The 26,690-nt window shown below is 33.7% G+C and overlaps 1 protein-coding gene across 1 annotated transcript; it reads right to left on the reverse strand.

Moving 5' to 3' along the window:
- Positions 1–1,412: 1,412 nt before the first annotated feature.
- On the reverse strand, positions 1,413–25,596 carry LOC144437433 (meckelin-like). Its single transcript, XM_078126374.1, has 28 exons — positions 25,410–25,596; positions 23,893–24,084; positions 23,596–23,683; positions 22,147–22,219; positions 20,161–20,235; positions 19,578–19,646; positions 19,007–19,155; positions 18,504–18,606; positions 15,106–15,192; positions 14,795–14,860; positions 13,735–13,798; positions 12,554–12,646; positions 11,954–12,074; positions 11,627–11,732; positions 10,864–11,019; positions 10,477–10,575; positions 9,631–9,717; positions 8,930–9,112; positions 8,539–8,595; positions 7,459–7,599; positions 7,086–7,166; positions 6,540–6,656; positions 5,321–5,431; positions 4,817–4,850; positions 4,047–4,123; positions 3,227–3,329; positions 2,615–2,757; positions 1,413–1,854 (listed from the first exon to the last, which is right to left on the reverse strand). The coding sequence occupies exons 1-28, from the start codon at positions 25,594–25,596 to the stop codon at positions 1,774–1,776; spliced, it is 2,943 nt and encodes a 980-aa protein (XP_077982500.1). The 3' UTR covers positions 1,413–1,773.
- Between the last annotated feature and the right edge of the window lie 1,094 nt (positions 25,597–26,690).

Here is a 26,690-nt window from a genome sequence, read left to right on the forward strand (position 1 = left end):
TTCATAACGACTGGTAACTTAATTGCATGGATACCCAGAATGTATGGTGCAATTGGTGGGATATGGTGGGATATGATGGGATTGACTGAATGTCCCAGACACGGCTGTACTCAGCAAATATTGGTGAATTGATTATATGTTTACCGTAGTTAGTTTAGTTTTGGCAAAGGTATTTATTTGGAATCAGTTAAGGGGCCTAAACCAACAAGAACAACAACATTAAATAATACCCTAGCTACTTAGTTTGACTATGGATACCTAACATTATGATGTACACACCAAACTACAGTCTTGTACACGTAACACATGCTGTGCAAACCAAACTGCAACCATGCAGAGTACCACATTCTGAAACAATCTCTCTGTATGTAAGAAGACATTACAGAACTGTTTAACAACTTGATAGTAGAACTGTAACAGACTTGATATAACTAATACTTCATCTACCTTACTGTCACTAACAAATAACTCACATCTCCTCTGTGTGTATAAGTAGGACCTGTCCATTTCTCCAGGTTTCCAGCAGAATTCACAAACAAAATAATTCAATTTTTGGAATGTTAATGTCAAAACGTCACTTGTGTAGGTAACAAATCAGCAAATAAATTATCATAAATTTCCATTCAAGATTATATCATATATACCTACATCTGATTCATAAAATTTTGATATCACAAAAAGACTGTGCATAATTCAAAGTTGGCACTACAATAATATGTACTTTTTTTAAGTATCTACATCTGTTCAAATTACAATGTTTCCTTTACTTAAGTCTCAGAAAGTGTTTTCAAATGTTGATTTAAGTAACTCGCCTGAGTAAATCGACTATTGTAATTATTTTCCAATTATACAAAAATATCTCCAACAATAACTTCTTCCCTACGATACAAAACTAGATCAAATTACTGGTTTACCAGTCATCTAAATAGCTAATATGTATTTTGTCTGTTATTTTTCTAGCAAGGCAATTTATTTTGGAAGTTGGCACATTTATACCTTGATAAATAAATACACAGGAAAATGTTTTTTTCTTTTTAAGTATCGCTCTCAAAAAAACTTAACATCATGAAAATCTTATCACGCTGGATTGTTTCCACACAAAAAAGTAACAGTATGACTGTTTTTGTTCACTGATGAAAATTCCAACTCTTTATGGTTTCTGTCATTTTAAAAACTTCAAATTTAAGTAATTTTTCAAAACTGTTCTGTACACATCTCTGACAGTAAATTTGTCACAAAAATAAACATTACCTTATTATTAAATACACTTCTCACAAAATGTTATCTTACAAACTGTACTTTGACAAAACAAAAACAGAATTTAAGTTTGTATGAGGAATTGGTTGATCATTTCAAGTTTTAATATATGCCTTTGTGATGAAAAAAATTAACCTTTTCTTATACAATATAATTACAAGGCATCACAGTGCAATGATATACTAATCAATAGAACAGAACCAAAATTAAAACTTGGTTTAAGACAATTTTAAAAGGTGTTATTGACATCCAGTATGAATTGTAAAGTAGATCTTTTACATACAGTCTGTAAAAACACAAGGTTTCATGTTATGGTTTCATGTCACGCATGGAAATCACCCTGGTGAATGACAGCTTGATGTAATATTTTACAGTATACCCTGGTGTCACTCGGACGTTATTTGCCAATAAGTTACACACAAGGTATTCTTGATTGTAAGGCACCACATACGTTGACTAGCAATTAGCCAATTTATTGAGTTGTTTGTATAAAACAGTCTCTGATTTGCTTTCCCACTAAATAAGGAACCTTTCATCTACCAGTGTCTTCTTAGCCAGGTTACTTCTACCCCATGCATCTCGTATTCTACAGTAGATCTGTGTACAGGTACAAAGTGATTTAGTTATAAGTTACCACATTTGTAAATTGTTATTTTGAAGATTCAAGCAGTTTTTGTACTGAAATACTACTGATTTAGAAATACATTGACGTTCTTAGTAATACGGGTGAAATTAAACTAGGTTATCTCACTCTTTATAAACAAATTTTTTTTGGTCAACTGTAATCATTCTGCAAATACAAGTACAAATCATCGTGTCAGTTCGGTAATGTCTTATCTGCCTATACAATTGCATAGCAGATATGACCTTTCTGCACTGACGCGATGAAATGTATATTCATCACTGTGCTCATCTGCGTCAACATTATCCACAGTTTCTATAATAGTGGTGTTCTAACTATAGACCTTTCATGTAGGTTCTATGTTCTAATATACATTCTGAGACTAGTAAACTGACTAATTGTGTGTGACTACTTTCAACGTCATGACTAAATAGCCACTTGAATATATTATAGAGTACTTCAGAAAGCACATTTAGAGTTAGTGTTGTAGTGAGACCCCGGATCTCTGTGCACGGAATGTTGCTGAATAAAAGCCAAGGATGACATTACAATGTACATCTGGTGTGCAACTCCTCCAGCCCTTGACATCACCTCTATTGCTATGTGACCTGTTGTCACTTTAAAGTTAGCAGAATTGCTAGCAGTTAGACTAATCTAGAGTATGTCCTTGCAAACTTGTAAAGAAACAAATGTCAAATATATTGTTATTTTGATATAAATGGTGCACTAACTTACCAGAACAAAGATGTATGTGAGTACTGCAGCTAACATGAAGTCTTTAAAGATGAGATCAATAACACAGAATAGTAGTAAATCAAAGATTAGAAGGCTAGACTCGTGACCATGGAATAATGCACCATCAAAGGAATGACCATCATCTAGAAGTAAAAATAAAAACAAATATTGATTAAAATAGAAATTATAAATATGATAGCTATCTTTGTAATCAATACAACATTAATCAATATAGTTATAATGTTGTTGAAAACTTTCATTTCATAGGAGTCAATTTTGAAAACTGTACTAGGCTATTTTCCTCTGGATTTACTTTCATGGCTATACAAGATATATGTCAAATAATTGTGATTTTGGAATTTAGTTTTTACAATAAGAGATACCAAAGAAAAACATATTACAATTTATTTTAACAGAAAAATAATGTCAAGTAATGAAAGTGTAAAGTACCAAATACATTTAATGCATAATTAGTCACAGTTAATATTCTATCATAAAGTTAGGTGGTACTTATTGCAATCAAGGGTCACATGACTTCAGTATTGTCAAATCAAATCTTCTAATTGAATTTTTTTCCAGTCAAGACTCCTTATGTTAGTAATAAAATCTTACCATTGTAAAAGTATCCCTTGTCTGCAGGTTCAAAGAATTCCATATCAAGTACTTTCTCCAGTAATAGTTTGTCTTTCACCATGTAGTCTAGATCACGTAATGACTGTAAAGTCAACATGAATAAATTAGCAATGGTGAGCTTCAGTATTTCATTTAAAAGTCAGAGTATGAGGTGAATTGCAATCTCAAATGTTATTCCCAGTGGAGTCATTTAACTATTTAATCATACAGTGGCTTTATACAGCTGTGAACTTTGTCTTATACATGACAGTGTACCTGCTATTCAGAATAACTTGATAAGTGGCAGTCAACAAAAACAGAAACTCGGAAGTATGACTACGCATCACAATTTACTGGGAACACATTTATTTTGGCATGTGGAAAAATTTCACATTTAGGATGTGACAGGTGCACTTTAATTTGGTGGACAATGCAAGTAAAAGTAGACACTGCTTGTAAATAACTTATTCAGTCAGTCCACTGTATTCAGTGCAACATTTTTCACAACAGATGAATTCAGAAATACAACGACTTGTGAAATATGTTAATAGGCTAATTTCCAGGAGAAAAGGTTTTGTGCATATTCAGCTAAAATAAATCCATCACCAAATCACACATGACTTTAGTATACACGATATGACCTGATTCTAACATTCACAATACAAGGAAAGAAATGCTCAAAAATATCATTAGAAAAAAAGACAGATTTGGGGAATCATCAGACTTAGTGAATTACTGCAATCTACATTGTTAATACAAGCTAGTCAGCAACCCATCCTATGACTTCAACAGTAACTTAGTTTTTGTACTTATTACTTACATGGTCTAGGTATGCAGCAAGGAATTTATTCATAGTTTGAAATGCTTGTAGAGTACGTTCCATGTCAATCGCACCAGCTCTACCACCTTCAGACAGGGTAAAAGTTAAACATTGTTAAATCATGTGAAAATCCTGCAAGGTATGAATCTGAAAAACTACAGTCTACAGTATTGATTTCAGTGTTTCCTGTATGACTTTATCATGGGGTGTAATGAGATTTTTTAATAAAATCAAGGACTGTTATATGTATGACTTTTTGATGTAGTATGATGAGACTCTTTTTTGGTAATATCAAGAAATATCTTGAAAGACACTGTCATGTGTGAATTAGGACTTGATGTACATGTACTGAATGTCTTGAGTGATTTAATTGCTTCATTCATTTGGTTTGTGAAAGGCAACAGATTTAATAACCATTTCCACGTATTTGTCTGGCTATGATAATACAGTATTTTCTTTTCCATCTGATTTTCACTTGAATGTGTAAAAAGCAAAAAATTTGATGATGTAATCCAATGATATCATTGTACATCTAGTGCATAAATGAGCCTTATACTTATTGGGAACACTAAGGTCTTTGATCAAAATTAGTCTTCAACTTAAAACAGTACTACTCCTGATTCACCACTCTCTATGAATGGAATTCTAGACACAGTAATCCCTGAATAGTGAGTCTGATTTGTTCAGAGTATTCCTGTGTAAATAAGTAACATGATGAATCTCACTTGTAATGACTTCTGTTTGTAATTAATATTTATTGTAATATTCACCTCTTTGACCGCCCTCTCTAGCACCTACTGCAACCTGAAATCAAAACAACAATATGGTGGAAATCAGAATTGTTAGATACGACCATAGGGGTAGGAATAAATTTCAATGATTCTACTCATGATATGAAATGTAGTAACTGTGGTATCTTTTATTAGAAATATCAAACACTTGTAACAAATTAGTCACTAGACAGTACCGGTACTTATGTTAGCATGTGCCCTGGGAACAAATTTTCTGGAAAATCAAAGTTCTTCAATTCTTTCCAAACTTTCTAAAATGACTAAATTTTGATATCTTCTTGAATGATAAAACTTGTACGATGAACCCTGACTTTTTTTTTCTTCATTTAATAACTGAGAATAGGTTGGATTTTTCTTGAACAAAGTAACAGTAACAGTCTAAAGAGTTTATTTCCAGAACACAATCTACTTTAACTCTTTTAGTTGAAAGTAAACTTACATTCATGTCAAAATATGACATGATAACAGACTACTAGTACATACCAATGGTTGCATTATCTTATCATACTGTTCTCTTAGTTTAGCCTGCACCAACATTTCAAATGTCTGTTGTTCTGTGTTTGGCATCAACCCACGCTGTCCTACCAAGTTTTCCTAGTAAAAAAGTTACAAATACACATGGTCAGCAGATAAGCATGGGCAAAATATGATTACCACGTTCTCGCAGCAGATAAACAAACCTGTTACATATCTAACCATAGACAGTGTTTCTCATCTTCTGTCTATGAGCTAACACAGAGAGCATCAACAGAAAAAACACAACACAATATGATGATTGCTAAGTTTTTATAACAAAGTTTCAAATATAAGAATGAAATAATGTCGGCTAACTGTTCTGTTGTTCAATGACCTTCTTCTCTCTAATTCTGTTTACTGCCTCCTGATTTACTTCAGCGTATAAGAATAATACAGCTGAATCTAGTAATAAATTTAACTAGCGAAAGTGAAATCGGGGGATTATGGCATGTCTCATGTAGGCATTGAACCGTCATGTCTGAGTGAAGTGATCAGAATGAGTCACCAAAGTTTCACACTAGCCCTAAATATACAATTTCTTTCCTTCATGTACCCTAATATACAATTACTTTCCCGAAGGCAGGTGAGATTACAACCAATAACATCCAATAAGTAGTTAATACAGGAATCAGTATATATACAGTGGTGACTGTTTCAGTCTGCCAGCTGACTCCTAGAGTAATCTGACTAGTATTAAAAGACTGTATTATGGTCACAGGCTGTATGAGTCATGTATTACTTTTCATTAGTATTTCACCTATTCAGCTAGGGTATAAGAAACAGTGTTTGACGTAAAGCCTGTGGTGTCTACAACACTATAACAGCTACTACGTTGACTATTACATGTATCTCTTTATATTTACAAAGGAATTGTTGATCATCTTTGGGAAAGATTGAGAAACACTGTGTCCAAAATAGATGTAACATAGATTATTTCAGAACTCAGATAAAATGATGATGACAAGCGGGGGATATTATTTGTTTGTACAAAAGAAATTTACAAGTTAGGAAAAAATGAAATAAGCTGTATATTAACTGTATCCCTAATACTATGATGCCTAAGTCTCTAACATTTTGCACAGATTTCCAAACAGAAAAGGGAAAATGGCAAATATTCCACAGTCTTGCCAGTTGTCATGGTACACTATTAACGTATGGTTTATACTAGAAAACAGCTGATCCTTACCTCTTCTCTCCTCAGTTGTTCCTGCATCTCTTTCATGTTGGTATCAGCTTTGCCATGCGGTGATCTACCATGGATATAGTAACCAAAGTTTCTGTTCATCAACAGGAATATACTCACCTACAAAATGAAAGGTTTCAAAATTCTCATTAAATTCTGTCAATTTGTAATACCTATTTACATAATCTTACCAATAACACCTGGTTTATCTGTCAGATGATCACCCTTTCCCCAAGATTTAATTCAAAACAGTTTGCTGCTGATGTTAGTATTTATACCTATCAGTACAAACAAGCCTTTCCAATATGTTAGAAACTGATGGAACACTTTCAGGTACAAATATTGGTGAGACAATTATAACCATGTTTGTACTCATGTTATGTAGTAGACCATGCTTGTCATCTTAAGTGTTTTCTGAGTGAATTCTCACACTTGCCATGGAGCTGAGCAAAGGAAGGGAGTTATTGTGTTGATGACTGCCATGGAGCAAAGATCTACTAAGTTCTCATACCATAGTCATCTTGACTCCCTCTCTCAGTGAATACTTACATTGGCCATGGAGCAAAGATCTACAAAGTTCTTCTTGAAGTCTTCTACAAATCTCTCATAGATAAATGTGAAGAAGATCCACTGAAACACAAAAGAGTAGATAAAATCTAGTCACAGGATATTTTGAGACACACAAATATGATTTAATTGATAAAGGCTCAGTTATCAATAATGAATTTCTCTCTCTATTAGTCATAATGATGACATTGGATCATCCTTTTGTTGTGGACCAACTCTTTCTATAGCTCTACCAGCAAACTATATTTCATAACTAAATTGTTTATTTTAATCTACACTGGACCTTGACACAATGTGTTCCACTTGATTTCAACCTTGACCATCATGGTGTGATTGTGAGTAACTGTACACCTACCTGACAGAGTGCAATGATTAAGTACACAATGGTGGCTACAGCAAACCTCAATGTTTGACTATTCTCCTCGATGTAGTACTCAGAATCTGTGTTGACATAAGCACGAGGATTACTGGACGCTAAATCCTCAAACCCTATCACCTGTAAATTAAGACATAGACACAGAGATTACTAGATGCCAAATCTTCAAATATTAGTATCACCTGTGACTTCAAAGTGGAGATGCACAAAGATCAAGGTCAAGTGCAAACTCAACAAAACAGATACAAATCTGACAAGTTGATGGGTGAAATGTTCAGTCATGGTTGGAAAAACCAATACAGTACTTGTTGAGTTAGACTGGTCAATAATTCCTATTAGGTACAGTAAGAACAAGAAAATAGACATTTACATATAAACAGTGATTCTTTATTTATGTCAGGAAATATCGGTAACTTTGTTAGATTAAGGTTATGAGCGATGGCAGCCAATATCTCATTTCAAATCAAACTTTCATTTTCTGCAAGTTTTAGTTGTATTACATGAATCTTGACTTGGTTTCTAATACTGTTTAAATATTTCATATCTGAAATTTTATAATTTTACATGCTAATTAACATCTCTTGAATGTTATAATTCATGACAAGGGAATAAGCAATACTTCAATAATAACCTGTAAGAATGCTGCCCTCTAGTGCTGGTTTTTGCATTAGAAATAGTGACCATGACTGCATACAGTAATGAGAGGGAAATTCCAAACTCACAGATGAACAGATTCGTGAAATATATGGATATGATGTTGGCAACCCTGCAATAGGTTCTATTCAAGTACACATGATGTTTTCTTCAATGTTGCAATGGAGTGTTTTGAGTTACAATGGGTTGATAACAGCATTTTGACATAACTGTTCATACCTTGAACTGATTCTCACTGTTATAACGGACACTTTGTGGCAACATTGAAAGACTCTGACTAAGTGAACTGTTTAGATCTCTTGGCTCATTACAGCTGAAGCCAATTCAATAGTCACTATCTATTAAAAAGTGTCATTTCTTCCAGTGCTATCATTTCTAAATAACTGACGATGGTTTACTACTTACATGTAAAAACAGGACCACCATAAAAAGTTGAAATACAACATTAGTCTTCCTGGTTGTCTGTTGATAAATAAAGAACGCAATAAAAATGAGTATGTTTGTATTAAATAAATAAAGTATTTATCAACTGATGGGATATCACAACTTACATCTCAACCACCAACCATGAACCCCACTCCTTACTGTGGAAAAAACTCTCACTGAAATAGAATCTCCTGTGATGCATAGGTTTACAATTCTGAAAGACTTGATGTTTGAACGTCATTTCTCCATGGCAACACATGCATATATATACATAGGATAATGATGTAGATTTCACCTTTTTAATTAAAGTCATGATTTACAAATTAAAACACAACCAATGCCAGACTGTGATTGGTTTATATTTTCTCACCTGGATTTCATTCCATTCATTGGCTATAAAGAACATCCTCCATGCACTAACAGGTGCAATTTGACCTTTGTTGTCAGTACCTGGTTCGTTTGATTGGACGATACGTCCTTTGGGTCTTTCCCAGTCGATGAAGAAGATGTCAACGATACACTGACAGCCAATCACATGAATCAAATCAAAGAACTGTAAAGAAAGTATGTATTCATTTTATTTTAATATGGAAATATAACTGTACAATTATACTATGTTTAATATTTTGAATCATATCACACTATTAGAAAGCATTTGTAAAATTCATTTTAATTGGTCACTTAACATGATACACATACAAGGTTCATTGTGATTGGTTGTTAAACATGATGCACTTGTAAGGTTGATTCTGACTGGTTGACAAGTAACTTGCCTCTATCATGAGTGTATATATAAATATATGTCCATCCATCATCTGTTGGACAACCCTAGATTTCATATTCAGGTATTTCTCACGACATTTCTCAGGGATTTTAAAATTGAATCAAAATGATGGCCTTATCATCTGATAAAATATGTAGGTTTTGGTCAATTATAGTAGTATTCAGAAATATAGTAATTTATACAAGGACCTCATTCCTCTAGCCTTTTGATGAAAATTATATCTGCCATTCTTATTGCGCTCCCCCCCCCCCCACCATTATAGGAATATTATCTATACATGTTCTTACCTTCAGTACAAAAGCCACAGAGATGTAGACAATGAGAGGTGTTTCATCACTGCCAAATGGTAATACTAAGTACACAGCATTTTGATTCTGAAAATAAACAATGTCGGTAAAATGAACTACGTGTAACAGTGTACCTTTAATAAGATGGACCCACTCAAAGTTGGTGATACAATTTAATCTATGTTAGGGAGTCCTATCCCTAGTCGTATCTAACTTAACTCCTTATCAAAGTCACAATTATGTGAGTACGTCATGCAGCTATTATCTTGCAAATTTTTCATAAATGCTAGTTGGTAAGATTTGATATTACACTACTCCCATACTCTGAAATCAAATAATTTCATTGACGATAAAAATAATGAATGAAAATGTCAATATTACACTATGGTGGCAGTATTTCACTATGGTGGCAATGTTTCACTCTAACATTTCTGATCAGAATTACAAAAAAAATTTGAATAACTTGTTGGCTTTTGGCATCTACACATGATGTGAATATTGATCATTTTGTGTAAACATGATCAGCGAATCACAAAGGGTAATATTTTAGGACTGATTCACACACACAGCATCACGGTATCTAAGTGGGTGAAATGTACCCTACTATACATGATAAAAGGAAATAGTAATTTGACTTTAGGTTTGAATACTGAACTATTGGGGCTTTGATCTAGGATAAATAAGATGATGCTGTCATGATCAAGTGAGTAAGTTAGTTGGTTTGGGGTGTTTTTTCGTGAAGATAACTTTATGCATTTCTTTCTTTCTTACTGTATGGAATTGCAGCACAAAAGGTATCATGGAAAAAGTATTAAATTTTAAAATGTTGATATTTAAGTGACTTACCCTGAAGAAGATCAACCAGTACAGACCACATCCAAACATTACAATGAAAAATACATCAGCTAAAGTACCGCAGAAAAAGAAGAAAAATTTGAACATGCTCTGAAATAAAAGACCAGAAAAAGACCATTAACAATTTGAATGAGAAATAACTGTCATGAAATATTGAGACTTTCTACAGCATAAACTATGATAGTCTGCAAGGTACAACATGACGGGGCGCCCTCACACATCGGTCAACCCCTCTCAGTGAGAGGAGGCTGGAATATCACGACGTATCTTACAGTCTAAAACTATGATAAATCTCTATATAAATTGATTGTGAATACGAGAAAAGTACTAAAATCCACAAATAGGGAAATACAGGAATAACATACAAGTACAACTTACCACAATATCAATGGTGATCATTCCAGCTCTACGTCTCCATGCATTGGTTCTGATAGCAGCCCAGATAACACCCAATGCACTCAGTACTCCCATGGCAATAGAGACGTCTTCATTGTACTTATCTAGATTCATAGTGTATTCCACTTGAAATTTGACCTAAACGGACAAAATATGTCACATTATTAAGTGTTACTTTACAGTTTCACAACTTTTAGAAAAAAAGTCACTTAAACAGCAATTGCTACCCACTATGCAGTGAGTAATCAAATGAAAAACTGATTTTTTAGGAAATAAAATTGAATCATATATGCTGGAATGTTTAGAGTGACTGAGTTTGAATTTGAATGTTATGGGTTCAAGCCTTGCCAATGTCAGTAGTTTCTGAACAGTTACAGGTATATTTGTACCACCATTGTGCTTCAGTCAATCCAGTAGAGTAACATTAGGGATTGTATACTCACAAGGAGTATGTATAAAGATGTGTTGTCTCGCTATAGGTCTGTGCGGGGGGGGGGGGGGGGGGGGGCAATGCTACACTTCAAACAAATTATGGTATAAGTGCTATATAAAAATGTGCATCATTGTCATTGTCAATGCCATCAATATCATCATTGTTGTTGTTGTCATCATTGTTGTCACCATCATCATCATCATCATCATCATCATCATCATCATCATCATCATCATCATTATCATCATCATCATCATCATCATCACTCACAACACATTATTCTTTGTTAACTGTGTAATTGTGTGTACTTACAGTTTGTGATGGGTTTGCCTCAAATGATGAAGCACGGTTAATTTCTGCGTAACGTACTCTCAGCATTGGTGTATAGATTTTACCATTCTGTCCTTGAATTTCAATCCTACAAGATATCAAACATTCTACGATATCAAACTACGAACAAGATGTTCTCAAAATCAGATTTAAAGTATACTTACAAAAACCTGGAACATCAACTTGGTAGAAATTTACCATTAAAATTCAACTATAATACATCTTTCAAAATGATCTCCAGGTCAAAAACTTCACTCTGGATTTACATGACAACTTCCTTGGTGGTATAAAATAATAAAAAACACTTACTCTAGTCTCAACAGACTGGCATATCTAACAACTTCAGCATCAGCATCAGCACTTGTTTTACCACTCACGTTATCCACCAGGAAGAAACGACGCGTCAGAACCCAGTCGGGAACAACAGGCTCTGAAATTATCAACATTACATAATTACATTAAACTCTGTTGAATCAAGTTTCATTTTAACAAACAAACTTATCAGTTGAATCTAGTCATCTAAATAAACTCTGAAACCAACAACAACAACAACAACAACAACAACAACAACAACAACTGGTCAATTTAAAGGGACACACTTAATAACTTTAAAATACTGGTGGTATGGGGTGAACTCTAAACATCCTTATTTTATCCCAACAACTCAACATCATGTAAAATCATATCTAGCATCCAGTGAAACTGCCAACCAGGTATTCAGATATAATATACTATTACATAATTTTTTGGTTAGTAAAAAATTCCAAAAACGTCTTATTGTGCATACTCATTCACCTATGTCACACTCAGTCAGCCAAGTATTTCAAAAGGTTTGGAATTCACCATAGGAAATTTAATTTCTTTGCAAAACAAAATGGTACCGTTGGTGCGGTATGATATAAATCTCACCTTTGTTTGGTTCCCTAGAATTGGCAGAATAGTTCTCTAGTAAGACTGGCACAGCATGTAACTTTGTACTTTCACCCTCTGTAAACTCTAGAACTGATATCTAGGGTTAAGGTTAACAACTACTCTCCTTACACCTATTTAGTTAACTTGACTAAACAAGGATTTCCTCTAGGTAATACAGTAGTGTTATTCAGTGACATCACATGGAAGGAATGTGAGTGACATCATAGTGACATCATAGAATGACATCATACCGTGACATCATACAATGACATCATAGAATGACATTATATAGTAGCATGACAGAGACACCATACAGTAGTGGCATTACAGAATAACATCATATTATGGTAGTAGCATGAGTGACATCATATACTGTGACATCATACAGTGAAATCATACAATGACATCAGAGAATGACATCATATAGTTAACTTATGTGATAATGATATCATAGAGTAACATCACAGAATAATATATGATGGTAGTAACATGAGTGACATCATAGCATGACATCATCAAGTGATATAATGTTGACATCATATCATGACATCATACTGTGACATCATAGCATGACATCATCAAGTGATGTAATAGTGACATCATACTGTGACATCATAGCATGACATCATCAAGTGATGTAATAGTGACATCATACTGTGACATCATAGCATGACATCATCAAGTGATGTAATAGTGACATCATAAACATCAGTATGACATCATTAGGTGACATCATACAGATTTAATTTAGTGACCTAAGAGAATGAGATATCAAAGACATTAGACAGTGATATCAGAATGGCAACTAGGTAGATGTAGAAAAGACAGATTGAGAGCTAGGTAGACATGAAGTAGAGATATCAGATATGTTGATCTTGATTGATTGAGAGAGATAATACAATGAGTAGTCTGTAACCTAGGTTACCTCAGTCATATTACATGACAGTGTGTGTCAGCATAAGATTAATTGATTAAAATTGAATAATACCTGATTATGGCAGGTAACAGTTGGTACATGTATGTTTTAACAGAAGTCTTTCTAGTTCTCTAGTTACTCCAAAAGTCCAGACCCGGAGTACTGTATTTTTGCACACGAGTAAACCCCCCCACCCACCCACCCACCCACCCACACATACTCCTTTAAAAAAGTTCATATTCTGGTGTTTAGTGAAGGATACACAAATCATAGAAGATATTTTCATGTTCAGGATAATTCCAGAAGTCCTGAGCTGGGATGGTACACTGCAAATAAAAACATATCATATTATAAAATCACTTATCACTCTATATTTACACTTGGAGCTTAGTTGAGCTGAAGTACAAACAAAACAGCATGTACATTTTCCGACTCTAATATTGCTTGGATAGTAGCTAATATAAATGTCCTCAAAATGACATTTAATAAAATGACCTGAACTGACCAAATGTTACTTGGAACTAGAAACCTTGGTCTGTGTAACAAGAACTAATTACAGTAGAAATATCAAAGGGTTGCCAGAAGACTATGCGTCTCATACACATGTTATGTTCCCCACAAACAATGTAGATAGATAAGAAACAGGCTTCCCACAGACCAGTCATTACAAATATAAACAACACCACATTCCTCCCAACAATCAAGCACTGTACATGTATGTGTACACATGTCACCAAGGGGAACCATGCAAGCAGACTCAAATTTTTGCTGTCATCAATTTGTATATGTCAAAATCTGAGCATGCAATGTGATGATATTAAATAGCTTCTTTGTTGCAAGGACTTTGTGTGTATGAGTCTGTGTATCAGTTGGGGTCCAATGGTGTTTATATTTGTAGTAAGTGGTCTGTGGGAAGCCTGTCTTGGGGAACATAAAATGTGTATGATACGCACAGTCTTTTCGCGACCCTTCGATATTTCTGCTGTATCACTAACTGATTTATGAACCTGATAAATGTCAAATGTACTGCACACACGAATGAAATCAGATTCAAGGAAAAAGATGCATGTTGAATGTTAGCAATTTGTGTACAACCGAAATCTTTTCATATTGACATACAGTATAGAAAGATATGCCATTTTTATGCTGTATGTTAATTTTGGAGTGAATTCCTTTATTTCAAATACACATGTTATGTTCCCCACGAACATAATATGCTATTCTGTAATACTTTATTTCCACTATTTCACCATGGAAAAGTTGAATTCGTTTCAAATTATGAACCTACTGGTACTGACTTTTGTAATGTTTCATATACTCACACTCTGTTTGTAAGTAGTTCCAAACTGGAAGGCAGCATCTAATCTTGTCTGCGTATCTGGGCAGAGCTGTAAAACGAAGCCATTCAAATTATCAAAACATCTTAAATTCTTGTTCAAATAATTTGTTGGCTTGGAAAATAAGTCAATGCTATACTACATATATACAGAAAAAATTCTCACTCAATATTTCTGTAAATCTTGGAATGCCAAATTGTCAAAACAGTTTACTTTTATATACTAGTATATAGAACTTATTCCACTTTGGGGGAACCCAAGAACCAACTGTACTTGACTAGCAATGAATGTCTTACCTGTAGAGTTCCTCCTGTTACAGCCTCGTAACCCAAGAACTCCCCTTCTGCAGTGTACTTGGCTAGCACAAACTTCAAATCTGTACTCTGAAACATTGAATGTAGGATTGCACATCAAACCGATGAACTAAAACTGAAGTCATTCAACAGAAGCTTGCAAGTCAAAACCTAGGGCTGTATTCTGATATACTATAAATTGAGACTGTGGGTGCGATACTGACATCATAAAATATATAACTGTATATATTATCATACTCACAATGTTAGGGCAGTAATCTGACATCATTTCATTTCAAACTTTATTATTATTATTATTATTATTGTTATTGACTTTATTTAACCTCAATAAATTGTTGAGCCATAGGCTCTTCTTAAACAATGTTGAGAAAAATAACTTTTGGGTTGTTGAGATTATGAGATGGAATATTCAAATTTATTCTCACGTCATTCTGAGGTTGTATGTAGGGTATCTTCTGATAGTATTCATTGCCAGATATAATTATGTATTGAAAGAATTTCTGCAATTTTTTTGTTAGACTCTGAATCATACATTGTATGAAGACATTGTGCTTTTATTGAGCACTTTTAAGTCCAAGTTTACATGACTGATTTGTCAGAAATGTATTATTTGTAATTCATTTGAGAAATAAGATAACTAAAGGCCTAGGTCAAATTAGGATTAAAATCTAGGTGTAAAATCCACTGTTTGACAGAACTATAGAAAAAGTTGCTCCAAACAAAAGAATGACCCCATGTAATCCTTATTATTAAGATAACACTAATGTGACGACCTGGGATTGAAACATAGCCCTTTAACATTTTGCATACTTTTATTGAAAAATATAATGCTACAATGACATTATGTATATCGCTAATGTAACCAAAATGATCAAAACATTTGCGCGAAGAATTATAACTATTTCAGGTTAATGACTAAAATGTTGATTGCTACATGACAGTGTCTACGATATAAAATACACTAATTACAGATGACAGATGTATGATTTGATCAAACAAAATAATAATAAATTTTGCACCAAGAAGTATGTATTTTTTTAGGGTTATGACTGAAATTATGATTACTATAGTATCTAGGTTTATGAAATATGAACAATAATTATAGGAGTATGATTTGATTAAAAACAAAACTGTAATAACATTACCTCTGTCGAATTGCCACTGTCCTTCTAAATTGCATTATGGAAAGATGGTGTAATAAACTCAAAAATAATTGTTTATTGTCTAGTCTGTCATGCCTTGCTATGTTCATGCATCTAATATCTAATTCACCCAATATTCAAATCACATACTTTATATGCAGGTTTTTTTTAATTAAGCAGGCAATGTGGAGGTGAATTAGGATGTACTTTCCATGTTTGTTTTTTCATTGAAGCAGTGACTTGTACATTCATCCTGAGTTTAATAAACACCAAATGATATAGTGTGATTTTGTGACTCACTTTTCAAGAAACAAGAACATATGAATATGTACTGTACATAGAAGGATAATGGTATCATTGATGTACATTGTATAAGTAACACTTTGAATGGAGAGCATTCGAAGAATTATCATTCACCGGATTAAGTACCAGTTTACTGTCACTATTTCAAAGAAAACATGTGAAAATAACATCATATTCATCCATATTGGCCTTGTCCTTTGAAAATCATGACTTCATCATGAGTATTTCCTATAACCCCATGCATGCATTTTTCTCACTTTTAACTCCATACTTAATTTTCTATTTTTATATCAATTCCTGTATTTCTATGGGATACTAGATGCTATTGCCAAGTAACATGACTACACTATTTCCTGTGTTCCATGGTACACAAACTGTAAAGACCTGTGTACATTGTTTTTGCAGGTTTTTATCTAATGTTTTGGAACCCAGGTAACACTGTGGAAGGAATCTGGTAAAATTTTTGTTAACCTTTCTCCTGCTGTATTGCCTATAGGGATTACCCTGTATATGCCTGCTATACATAACAATTATAGGTATATACATTTGTAAGACAGCAAACAGTCTTTGTCTTGTAATTCACCCCACATATCATACATCAAATTCTCCATTTAATTCAGATAATGTGGTTTTTAAAACCTTATAATATATGAACAAAACTGTTATTGTTAATGACTTTTACCTCAAGACCCACGAATCTGACCATTGATGGAAATATAGTGGTTGAAACAAAGATTTTTAAAACAAATTCCTGATAAGGTAGCCGGCAAACATTAACTTGATTAAGAAATAACTGGTTGTTTCTGTCCTCTACCAGCCCATATCTACATTCCTGATAGACAGGTACTGTAATACTTTTCACTTTTGTCAGTTTCGCTGTATACATGCATTGTTTTTTTTATAAAATCATTCCTATTATTTATCAAATCTATTACAATAATTGTCTTTCTATTTCATTCTCAATGTCTGATTCATAACTCTCCTTTTTCAAAAAAAATTTCATTTCCCATCAATGTCCACAAATCTTAACAATTAATGATCATAAAGGTAGATTTTGAAGTCAGTATATATGAATACATCTAACCACATGCAAACCAATGACTCTATTTACTGTATGACAATTTACAAATTTTAATTTTACTAGAACTTTTATATGTACACCCTAGATGAACTGTCTTGTTTATTTATGATGAAAATGAAGTTTAACTCTGATATTAATACAATATATTTCTAAATATTTTCTACAATGCATGGTTTGAACTATGCCATGAGAGATGAGATGACTCTATCTACACACAAGTACACATGCGTTGACTAAATATGATTCCAAAATCTAATTTTTTTTTTTTTTATCTTCCCCTTTAAAACTTACAAACTGAACATTCAGCACTCAAAACATTTGAAATCTCCTGTCAATAAACCTTTGTAAGAACAGTTTCAATATTAATTCTTTGGGAAAATACTAAAGATAAATTTTCTGTTCCATAAAAAAATGATAATATACTAAGTACGTCTCAAAATTGGTTATACCGGTACTTCATTTCGATATACATCACTGTTGCTTCTATTTCATTTGGATTAACTCCAACTTCACAGACTTCATTTGAATAAATGCCAGGACCATATACATGGCTACTTCTACTATGATGCAAGGACCATATATGGTTACATTTACTGAAACGTTTAGTGTAGTGTCTATGGATTAGCTTACATGTAGGTACTTGTCAACTTTCTCTTGTCTTTCCCTCTTTAATATATTTTACTGTAATTCTAGCTGCATACAAAGATAGATTGTACTAGCACTAGTACAACAATATACAATGTTTGAGATGTATACACACTGCCAGGTGGTAATTTATGATGGCTAAATAGTCTACACATCTCAAATATTGGATATTACATTGTAAGTGAGATGACAGTGAATTAATACTTTACCGCTTTGTTAGCATCTAGTGTATACACTGTAGGTATTCTGGTATCAGACAGTACAGAGACTGGATCATCATTATCATACTTCAACCAGGGCATGGATGCAGGCCTAGTTTAACAATAACAAACATATATCAATCATTACCTTTGTCTATTCTACCATAGACCCTCCATCCAGGGTGGAGGGTCTATGATTCTACCAACAATTAGTAATAGATAACTCTCTCAGTAAAAGTTGACAATATAATAAAGTTTGGTTTACCATTAAAGTGGTACAAGCTGAGTTAAAAGCTTTTTGCTCAAAGTGAAAATACTTGCATAATAACCTCAATTAAACTATTTTAAACTGATTTTAATGTCGATGCATGCTTTTTATAACACTACGATTGTCCCTGGCATTGTTAAAACAGCTGACAGCATAGGTAGGGGATTGTGCAGAAGTTCTTTTTCATTGGAGCAAAGTCCAAAAAAGGGCAGAAGTGAAGCTGAATTTTTACTTGCACACTTACCAATCATCTATGTTATGTACAGTTGATGTCCTAGCACGGGCAATGTCATCATATGCAGTGCAGGCATCAATGTATGAACCTTCTTGGTAGTAATCCAGATAAACACACAGATTTCCCAATAACTGACAGGCAGTCAGGTTGCTGTATAACTACAATAACAACATTTAAACATAGTTCAGTCTATACCAGCTCTGGTAAGTAATATATAAAAGGGTAATAATTTCTTCTTTCATTCCATGCAGGCATTCAAGACATAGACATACATATACATTGTAGGTACAACTTGGAATGCATTTGCTTTAGATTTAGTAACTCATTACGAGATAACCTTACTTGCATTTGCGCACCAAGAAAATTTCTAGTTTGTTTTTTAACCTAAATTCACATTACATTTCACAGAGATTCTGTCTACTATATCATCAGGACACCATGTAATTCATATTAGATAATTTTATCTGTGCAATAGATAACTTACTTTACAGGCTGCCTCTAATAATTTTGTACTACTAGTCATGTAGTTTACTTACTCTTCAGGCTGTCTCTGATAACAACTGTGTAAAAGATAACTTACTTTACAGGCAGCCTCTGATGCCAGGTAATGCTTCTCAAAGAACCAGGAAGTCAAGTCTCCTTCATATGACTGTAAAAAAGAGAGTATTTTCCATGGTTTACAATCATCAAGTATTGGCACTTTTTGCACTGATGTACACCTCGAGTTACAACTAAAAATCATGCACTCAGCAAAAATGTAAGCACTGCAAGTTATACGCGAACACACACACACACACACACACACACACACACACACACACACACACACACACACACACACACACAAACATGCAAACTGGATGGTCTCATCAAAACTCAAAGTTCTATTTTAGCCCTGTTAACAGAGCATCATCAGGCCAGTATATATATGTATACAATATACTTTCGTAGGCCGATATTTTTACAACTTAGCCAATGAGTGCATAATTGTATATATATGTGTCAGATCAAAAACGGAAAACATATTTGGAATGAGCAAAATCTTAGGATAGCTATCATCATTGACCCATAACCTTTGACCACAGACAAGCTATCTTTTATATATGTATTTTTGAAGACTCTAATTTCCATAGTGTACAGGATAGATTTAGTTACAAACTTACATCAAATGGAACAACATACATTCCTTCTGAATACTCAAGAACATCATCTGTGCTCTCAAAACATAGACCACCAGTCTGTGAGAAAGTAAGAGTAGAAAAATATTGTTAACAAGCAATATCAAGGTAAGCTTCATTACATGTAAGATGGTGAAACAGGTCAGTTTACATGTAATTACCTATTTATCAACTACATGTACATGTAGATAACTTTTGTAATAATTTTGACATTGTCTAAAATTTCCCACCATTTACCATTTACTTGTTACTATTGTTCATATCACTCATTTCTTTCAAAACATCTCTGATTTTATTCAATCCAAACTGTAATATTGAAAGTCTATTTTGAACTAAAACAAAATGAATACATTTACATGCAAATTAGAATAATTAAATAATATGTATTACATTATCTCCTCTTTTAACAAATAGGTGATAACTACAGGTTTATATACATAATGAATCATGCATTATGGCAGGTAGAAACATATAGAAATGATGAACAGTAAACAATTGTACAGAATACAATAAACATGCAAAATAGAGATACAAAATGTATGTAATCATTATTTTAGCATGTTCTTCCTCTGGTCTCCCTTGAATTTTTTTTCATAAAAGGGGCTCACAAACCGGTAACACCTTATGAATAAAGTAGCAAGGGTGTCCAAGCCCTTTTTTGTAATTTCTTTGTACCTTCTCCTAGATACATGCAAATAATACTCTAACTACTTCACTTGAAATTTTTATGAGAAAAATTTTCATGGGAAAATGGTATAAATACAGTCACAAAACCCATGATTCTTTGTTTCAGCTTAATAAAGCCTCAGCAGGTGTTACTGGTCTCTCACTGTGTTCATATGGACATATTCTATGGAGAACACTGTTCACCAAGTACTACAACACATAGTGTAATAAGGCAAGAAAGATATATTTTACAATACTTATGAATATTTATAAGTATTAAACATGCAGAATGTATCCTTGATATCAGAAAAAAGCTCATAAAGTTAAGGCATTCTATGTGAACTTTTCAAGTGCTTAAATTTATAGAATTATTAAATTTATATAAGTGCAATTATTGAAGTAGTAAAATTACTGCTGCTATTACCTCCACTGGACCCTACAAGGCAAAGAATATAATGCGACAAATGTAATAAAAGCGGATACAGTGAGTGAAATATTGTATGCATAGTAGTAGTTTGTAAGATATAGTGAACTATTCAAAACTATGCAGAGTAGTTTGTAAGTTGTGTTGATGGCACTGTTGCTGTTACAGCAAAGTAAAAGCAGTTTGTAAGTATATAGCAAGCAACTACTGGTAAAATCATTTGTGATTTCAAGTTAGTAAATTCTGAGGGTTTTTAAACAAATGTTTAACAAATCGAATATATTTCAGCATATTTCTTTTACATGTTTAATCATCTGTTTGTAATGTGATAAGTTTCATTGCATGTGACTAACACATTTAGTTTCAAATTTGCCAGTCATCGACACTGGTATGGAAATAAATGACAGGATGTAAAATTATATTATCATGATTTCGTCATCCTGATGGATGGCTAAATATTAACAAGCATCATCAGTACATTTTGAAAACTTTCTTGTATGAGCCCCCCCCCCCCCCCCCCTCAAATTCATAGTATGACTGAAATAGAGAGTAGGAGTCTCATGCTGGCATCTATTTGCATAGGAGTGTATCAGTATCTCTTAAATTCAAAGCCAGTTTTTCTAATATTCTTTATCTGTAGTATTATGAACAGGATTGGGTTACTTGTTCAACACATTTGACATCACTGTGTACTGGAATCATGCACTTCATAAATGTTTTTGATTGATGGAGTAAATCTTCCAGAATATCATATTTTTCCTAGGAAATTCACAATGCTGCCAACATTCTTGTAGAATACACTGAAACTAAATTAATGTTTTTTAGGAATCCACGACCTATTAATTGTAAATAAATAAAAAACAAACTATGAGTGTACTTACCCCCAATGTGTCTGGACATGTACACGATCCTTCATTAGTTACATCTAATACACTCCAATGACATCTTAGACACCTGTTACAAAACATATTTTTTTGTAATCTTATAGAAATATACAGGTTATGACTAGCACTTAGATTAGCCTTGTTGTAAACCTTGGCAAATGATTGCATTTCTGTTAATCCGGTTTCCCCCAACTTGTAGTTATTTGTGTACAAACAAATACCCCCTGGTAGAAAGTTTGGAGTTCCTCTCAGCCAAAAAAGGAGTATGAATATGGGCTTCACATAAAACCTGATCAAGTTAATCATCTGATCAATGTACATGTACAATCTAATCTAATCCACAATAATTTATAATGCACCAGGCTCCAGAACCATAGTACTGTTCAATGGTGGCAATACGGGTAAATCCACACAAAATGCTTTTTCAACATATGTCTTTAGTTTGTTCTGAAAGTGTTCAGATTTGATGATTGGTGTATGTCTAATGGTAAAGAATTCTAGTCTACAAAATGTAGGTACACAGTTGAAAATGCATGGTATCATATGTAAACTTTTGAGGGAGGGGGGTTTACACAAAGGTAAGCATGTGAATGGTTAGCCCAATATTGGAATCCCAAAGTGTTAGATTACTACTATCTCCTTAGTGAAACCATAGAGATTCAACTGAAACTGAAAGAGTCATCATAGTGTATACTCTCACTGACTTGGTACAGTGTGATTTTAAATGAATGTTCAAAAATGGCAATTTTTTTTTCAGTCTACATTAGAATTAGAGCAGTTAATTCAGGCCCAAGTTATTTCTATAAATGTCAAACAGCTGTTTTTCACTTTTCTGGCATAGACCTTTAGAACTTTGTGTAAGTTGGCGCTGAAGGTGACATAGCTTTTATAACTGTAATGGTAATTTACTAATATGTCTGTTTTGCAGTACTAGCATTACATATATTTTGTTTGTCTGCTTGGACACTTCTCAACAAGAAAATTTCTCTATCACCATGAGTATTTCCCCTCCATACACCTAGTCATCATTTATGACAGGTACTGTTACAACCCATTTCAAGTAATACCATTCACCGGCTTTATTTGATACAACCATGCAGTACCAAATAAGAAAGTGCACATGCTAGACTTTTAAGATAACAAGATTGAAGGAATACAATTTCTTGTGGACATTTTGTCTAAATGAAACATACTAACATGCAGACTTCAAATGCAGCCATCAAAACATAGGTACCTATGTGTCTGCGTCTTGTTGCAGTCTGTTTAATGGTTTTATTTCATAATAGACAAAATGTAGCAAGAAATTGTGACCTTGCTATCTCAGTGCAGAATGCAGTTTCTTATTGGTTTCTGTATGGTTGTATCCCACAGAGCCAGTGAACACTAACTTGAAATGTGCTGTAGGTGTACTGTCATGTGTGTAGAACAGTCATAGTAATGCCTTACAAATCACATTCTTCATCTGGTTGTGTTGGATCATCACATGCTGCACAGCTGAACTCAGTTTGTAGTTGACCATCAGGTGAATATTCCACTGTTTCAAAAAAAAAAAGAAGAAGATCAAACTACATTTTTGTATTAAGTTCTCAAATTGAAGATTTCACTTTCAAAACTTGAATACTATATCAACTTAAATATGTATGTTTAAACCCAACTGTTAGATTATATCATTACCACTACTGGTAAAATCCTGGTGAACACAGTATACAAGCTGCTAATCAAACTTCTGTGTAGAATACTAACCTGGTATAGATCCTGGTGAACATGGTGTACAGCTACCATCTGGTTGAAGTGGGTTGCTGGCTGGACATGTTATACATTGCCATCCATTGGATGTTACCATAGTATCTGCTGGACATGGTGTACATACTTTATCGCCAGGTAACCCTTTCTCTTCCTCTATTCTATAACCAGGTTCACAATCACAAGACAGTCCTACACAAATATTTAGGTAAAAACATTGTAGTTAGGAATGATAGGTGACTCCTTAGGTGATGGTGTTGGGTACATATGTACCTTTCAAACAACTCAGTGACGGTGTGTGGTATTTTTCATTTATCCCACCATGTACAACTCAGTGTGGGCATATTTTGTAACAACTCGATGAAATCACACTTCAATGGATGCACATACAAATATGTCATAATATAACTACAATGCCCATTACTGAAAATGATATTTTCCCCTAATATTACAAGAATGCTGTGATGGAAGAAGAAATCAGAATTCAGAGCTCTTTTGATAAGTGCTGGAAGAATGTTACTGTCTTGGAAAGCTAATGATTGTAAGATAGAAAACTGTATAACTTCACAATTTTACGGTAAATTCTCACAAGAATGTATAGAAAAGTTTAGTGTCGATATCAAGATGCCCTCTGACTTCACTAATTTATGCATGTGCTATTCTTTCAGAAACTAACTATGACAGCAATCTCTGCTGTAGTGAATGTGTTAAATATGGAGAACTTCCAAAATTACTCATTTTTTGCCATCCTGGTAATATAATATGTAAGCTCAGACAACAATTTTCAACATAGGAATCATGCTTATGTTATGAAACGTTCTCTTTACTTCGCTACTGAGGAAAAAATTTGTCAAAGTACCTTATTTTATTGATAGACATAAATATATGCAAATATTCTAAAAAAGCTTCCAGGATGAAATCAGTAAATAGATCTCCAGCATGATTCATGCCAAAATTAGTGCCTTTTAGTGAGTAATTTTGCTGAAACATATAACTTTTCATGGCTGGTGATGGTCTTTTTAATTTTTTTCTGATATATGCAAATTTATGCAAGTATTCAAGAGGGCTCCCAACCTAAAATAAGTAGGTCCTTAGGAACACTTATGCCAAATTTTGTGCTTTTATCCGGCATGTAACAATAAAGTTGCTAAGCCACCTGACAATATTATAGGGAACTTGAAGGAGCAGCAGGAATCTTTTCATGTATGAAGCTTAAAATGAAGTTATATAGCTATTTTTTTTTCAAACAGACAACTTGTGGGGAAGCGAGTGAGCGTTGAAAAATACTACTACATGTAATACCAACGGTGGAAGCGAAAAGTTTACTGTTGTCAATGTTGGTGTTGACATAGTCCTGCTTCCATGACGGTGCACGAGTCTGTATTACTGACTTGACTCTAAACACAGGGGGAGGGACAATTGTCAGAATCGAGTCCCGAATTCCTCCGTATGCAAGCAGGACTAGTGTTGACACTGCACTGTTGAGTGTTGTTGAATCATGAATGTTATGGGCTTACCGTCCGCACTCGTTTCCTGAAAAAGGCCGCATGATTTGCACTGAAGTTCTGCTAAATCAAAGTACTCGTCAAGCTCACAGTTTGCTACGACTGTATAGTCAAATGAATAGTCTTCTCCGTAGATCGCTAGAAAATTTCCAGTGATTAATAACAGGTAGAGTGAATATAGCTGTGGAGAGAGCGCCATTTTTGTTTTCAGAAAAATGTTGTGGTTGTTTGTTCATAATGAGCTCCAGTACATTGGAGTAAAGAAAAACGTACTGGGTCGCTACTTTCTAGACCCTGTTATACTTATACACATTGTATTTACGAACAAAATGAGAACTCAGGCAAACAGTGTGAAGAGGGGCCAGCTGCCCATAAAATGCAATGACTTCTCACAGAAGTATGACAAAAAACAATTGGTGATATTACATACCTGGAAAGCCTCAGAGTGTACTGAAGTGATTTTATGTTTGTAAATGTAAACAAGTACATTTTTGTGCTACAAACTTTCCCACTACTAGAAATTTCTTTTGGATGTTGACATCATTTTGGAAGGAGTGTATTCTTGTTGTTTCAGTAAAGTTATCTGAGTATGATGCACTTACTTGCTTGCTAATTCATGCAGTCAATAAACAAATTAAATTCAGTTTTGTTGTTGATGTTGACCACAACATTGTAGTGTCGAAATTCGTCTTTCCACATTTTTCTAAAGGTGTCTGCTAACTATCATACATTTTAAGTATAAAATGTTAGACATCTTGGATGCCGCCTTAAAGATAATATCATTACACATCTGTATTATTCTTATTATGATATAGTGATTTTTATTTGGTTTCTTTACTTTCTCATGAGAAGAAGAATAATCAGAGGCCCCCAGAGGCCATGGCACATTTGTGTGCAGATATGATCTCTATTAAAGTCTACAAATAGAAGAAAACATTCTCACTGAAAAAGTATTTGAAAAGCTTGTAATTGTACATTCAGGAAGTGATTTGCACAACATTCTTACAATTGTTATTTTCATGAAATTTGTTTCTTCATATATGTATTGCAACTTGTTGAGTTTCAAGCAAGGACTTGGTCTATGTTTTTCGCTTTTGCTTTTCAAGTAGAAAACACATAGTGAATTTGTTTAATAATTAACAAATCTGCTATATATGGCCACTTTAATGATATCGATCTTTTTATAGCTGCTTCAAGCTGAGTTACGTGTGTTCCTGCAGCTAGTAACATGTCTAGCAAATATTTGATCGAAAAACCTTATTAATCAGCTAGTGACTAATTTTCCCCATTGGC

The sequence above is a fragment of the Glandiceps talaboti genome, chromosome 7 (genome assembly GCF_964340395.1).
Source record: "Glandiceps talaboti chromosome 7, keGlaTala1.1, whole genome shotgun sequence".
In the NCBI taxonomy this organism is placed as follows: Eukaryota; Metazoa; Hemichordata; class Enteropneusta; family Spengelidae; genus Glandiceps; species Glandiceps talaboti.

Excerpts from the sequence above, each read along its gene's own strand:
- LOC144437433 (XM_078126374.1), bottom strand. The coding sequence starts at position 25,596 with ATGGCGCTCTCTCCACAGCTATATTCACTCTACCTGTTATTAATCACT. Across the intron at positions 15,193-18,503 it reads CACTAGATGCTAACAAAGCG|AGTACAGATTTGAAGTTTGT; the intron begins GTAAAGTATTAA and ends TCAATGTTTCAG. Across the intron at positions 3,330-4,046 it reads TTGCTGCATACCTAGACCAT|TCATTACGTGATCTAGACTA; the intron begins GTAAGTAATAAG and ends TTGACTTTACAG.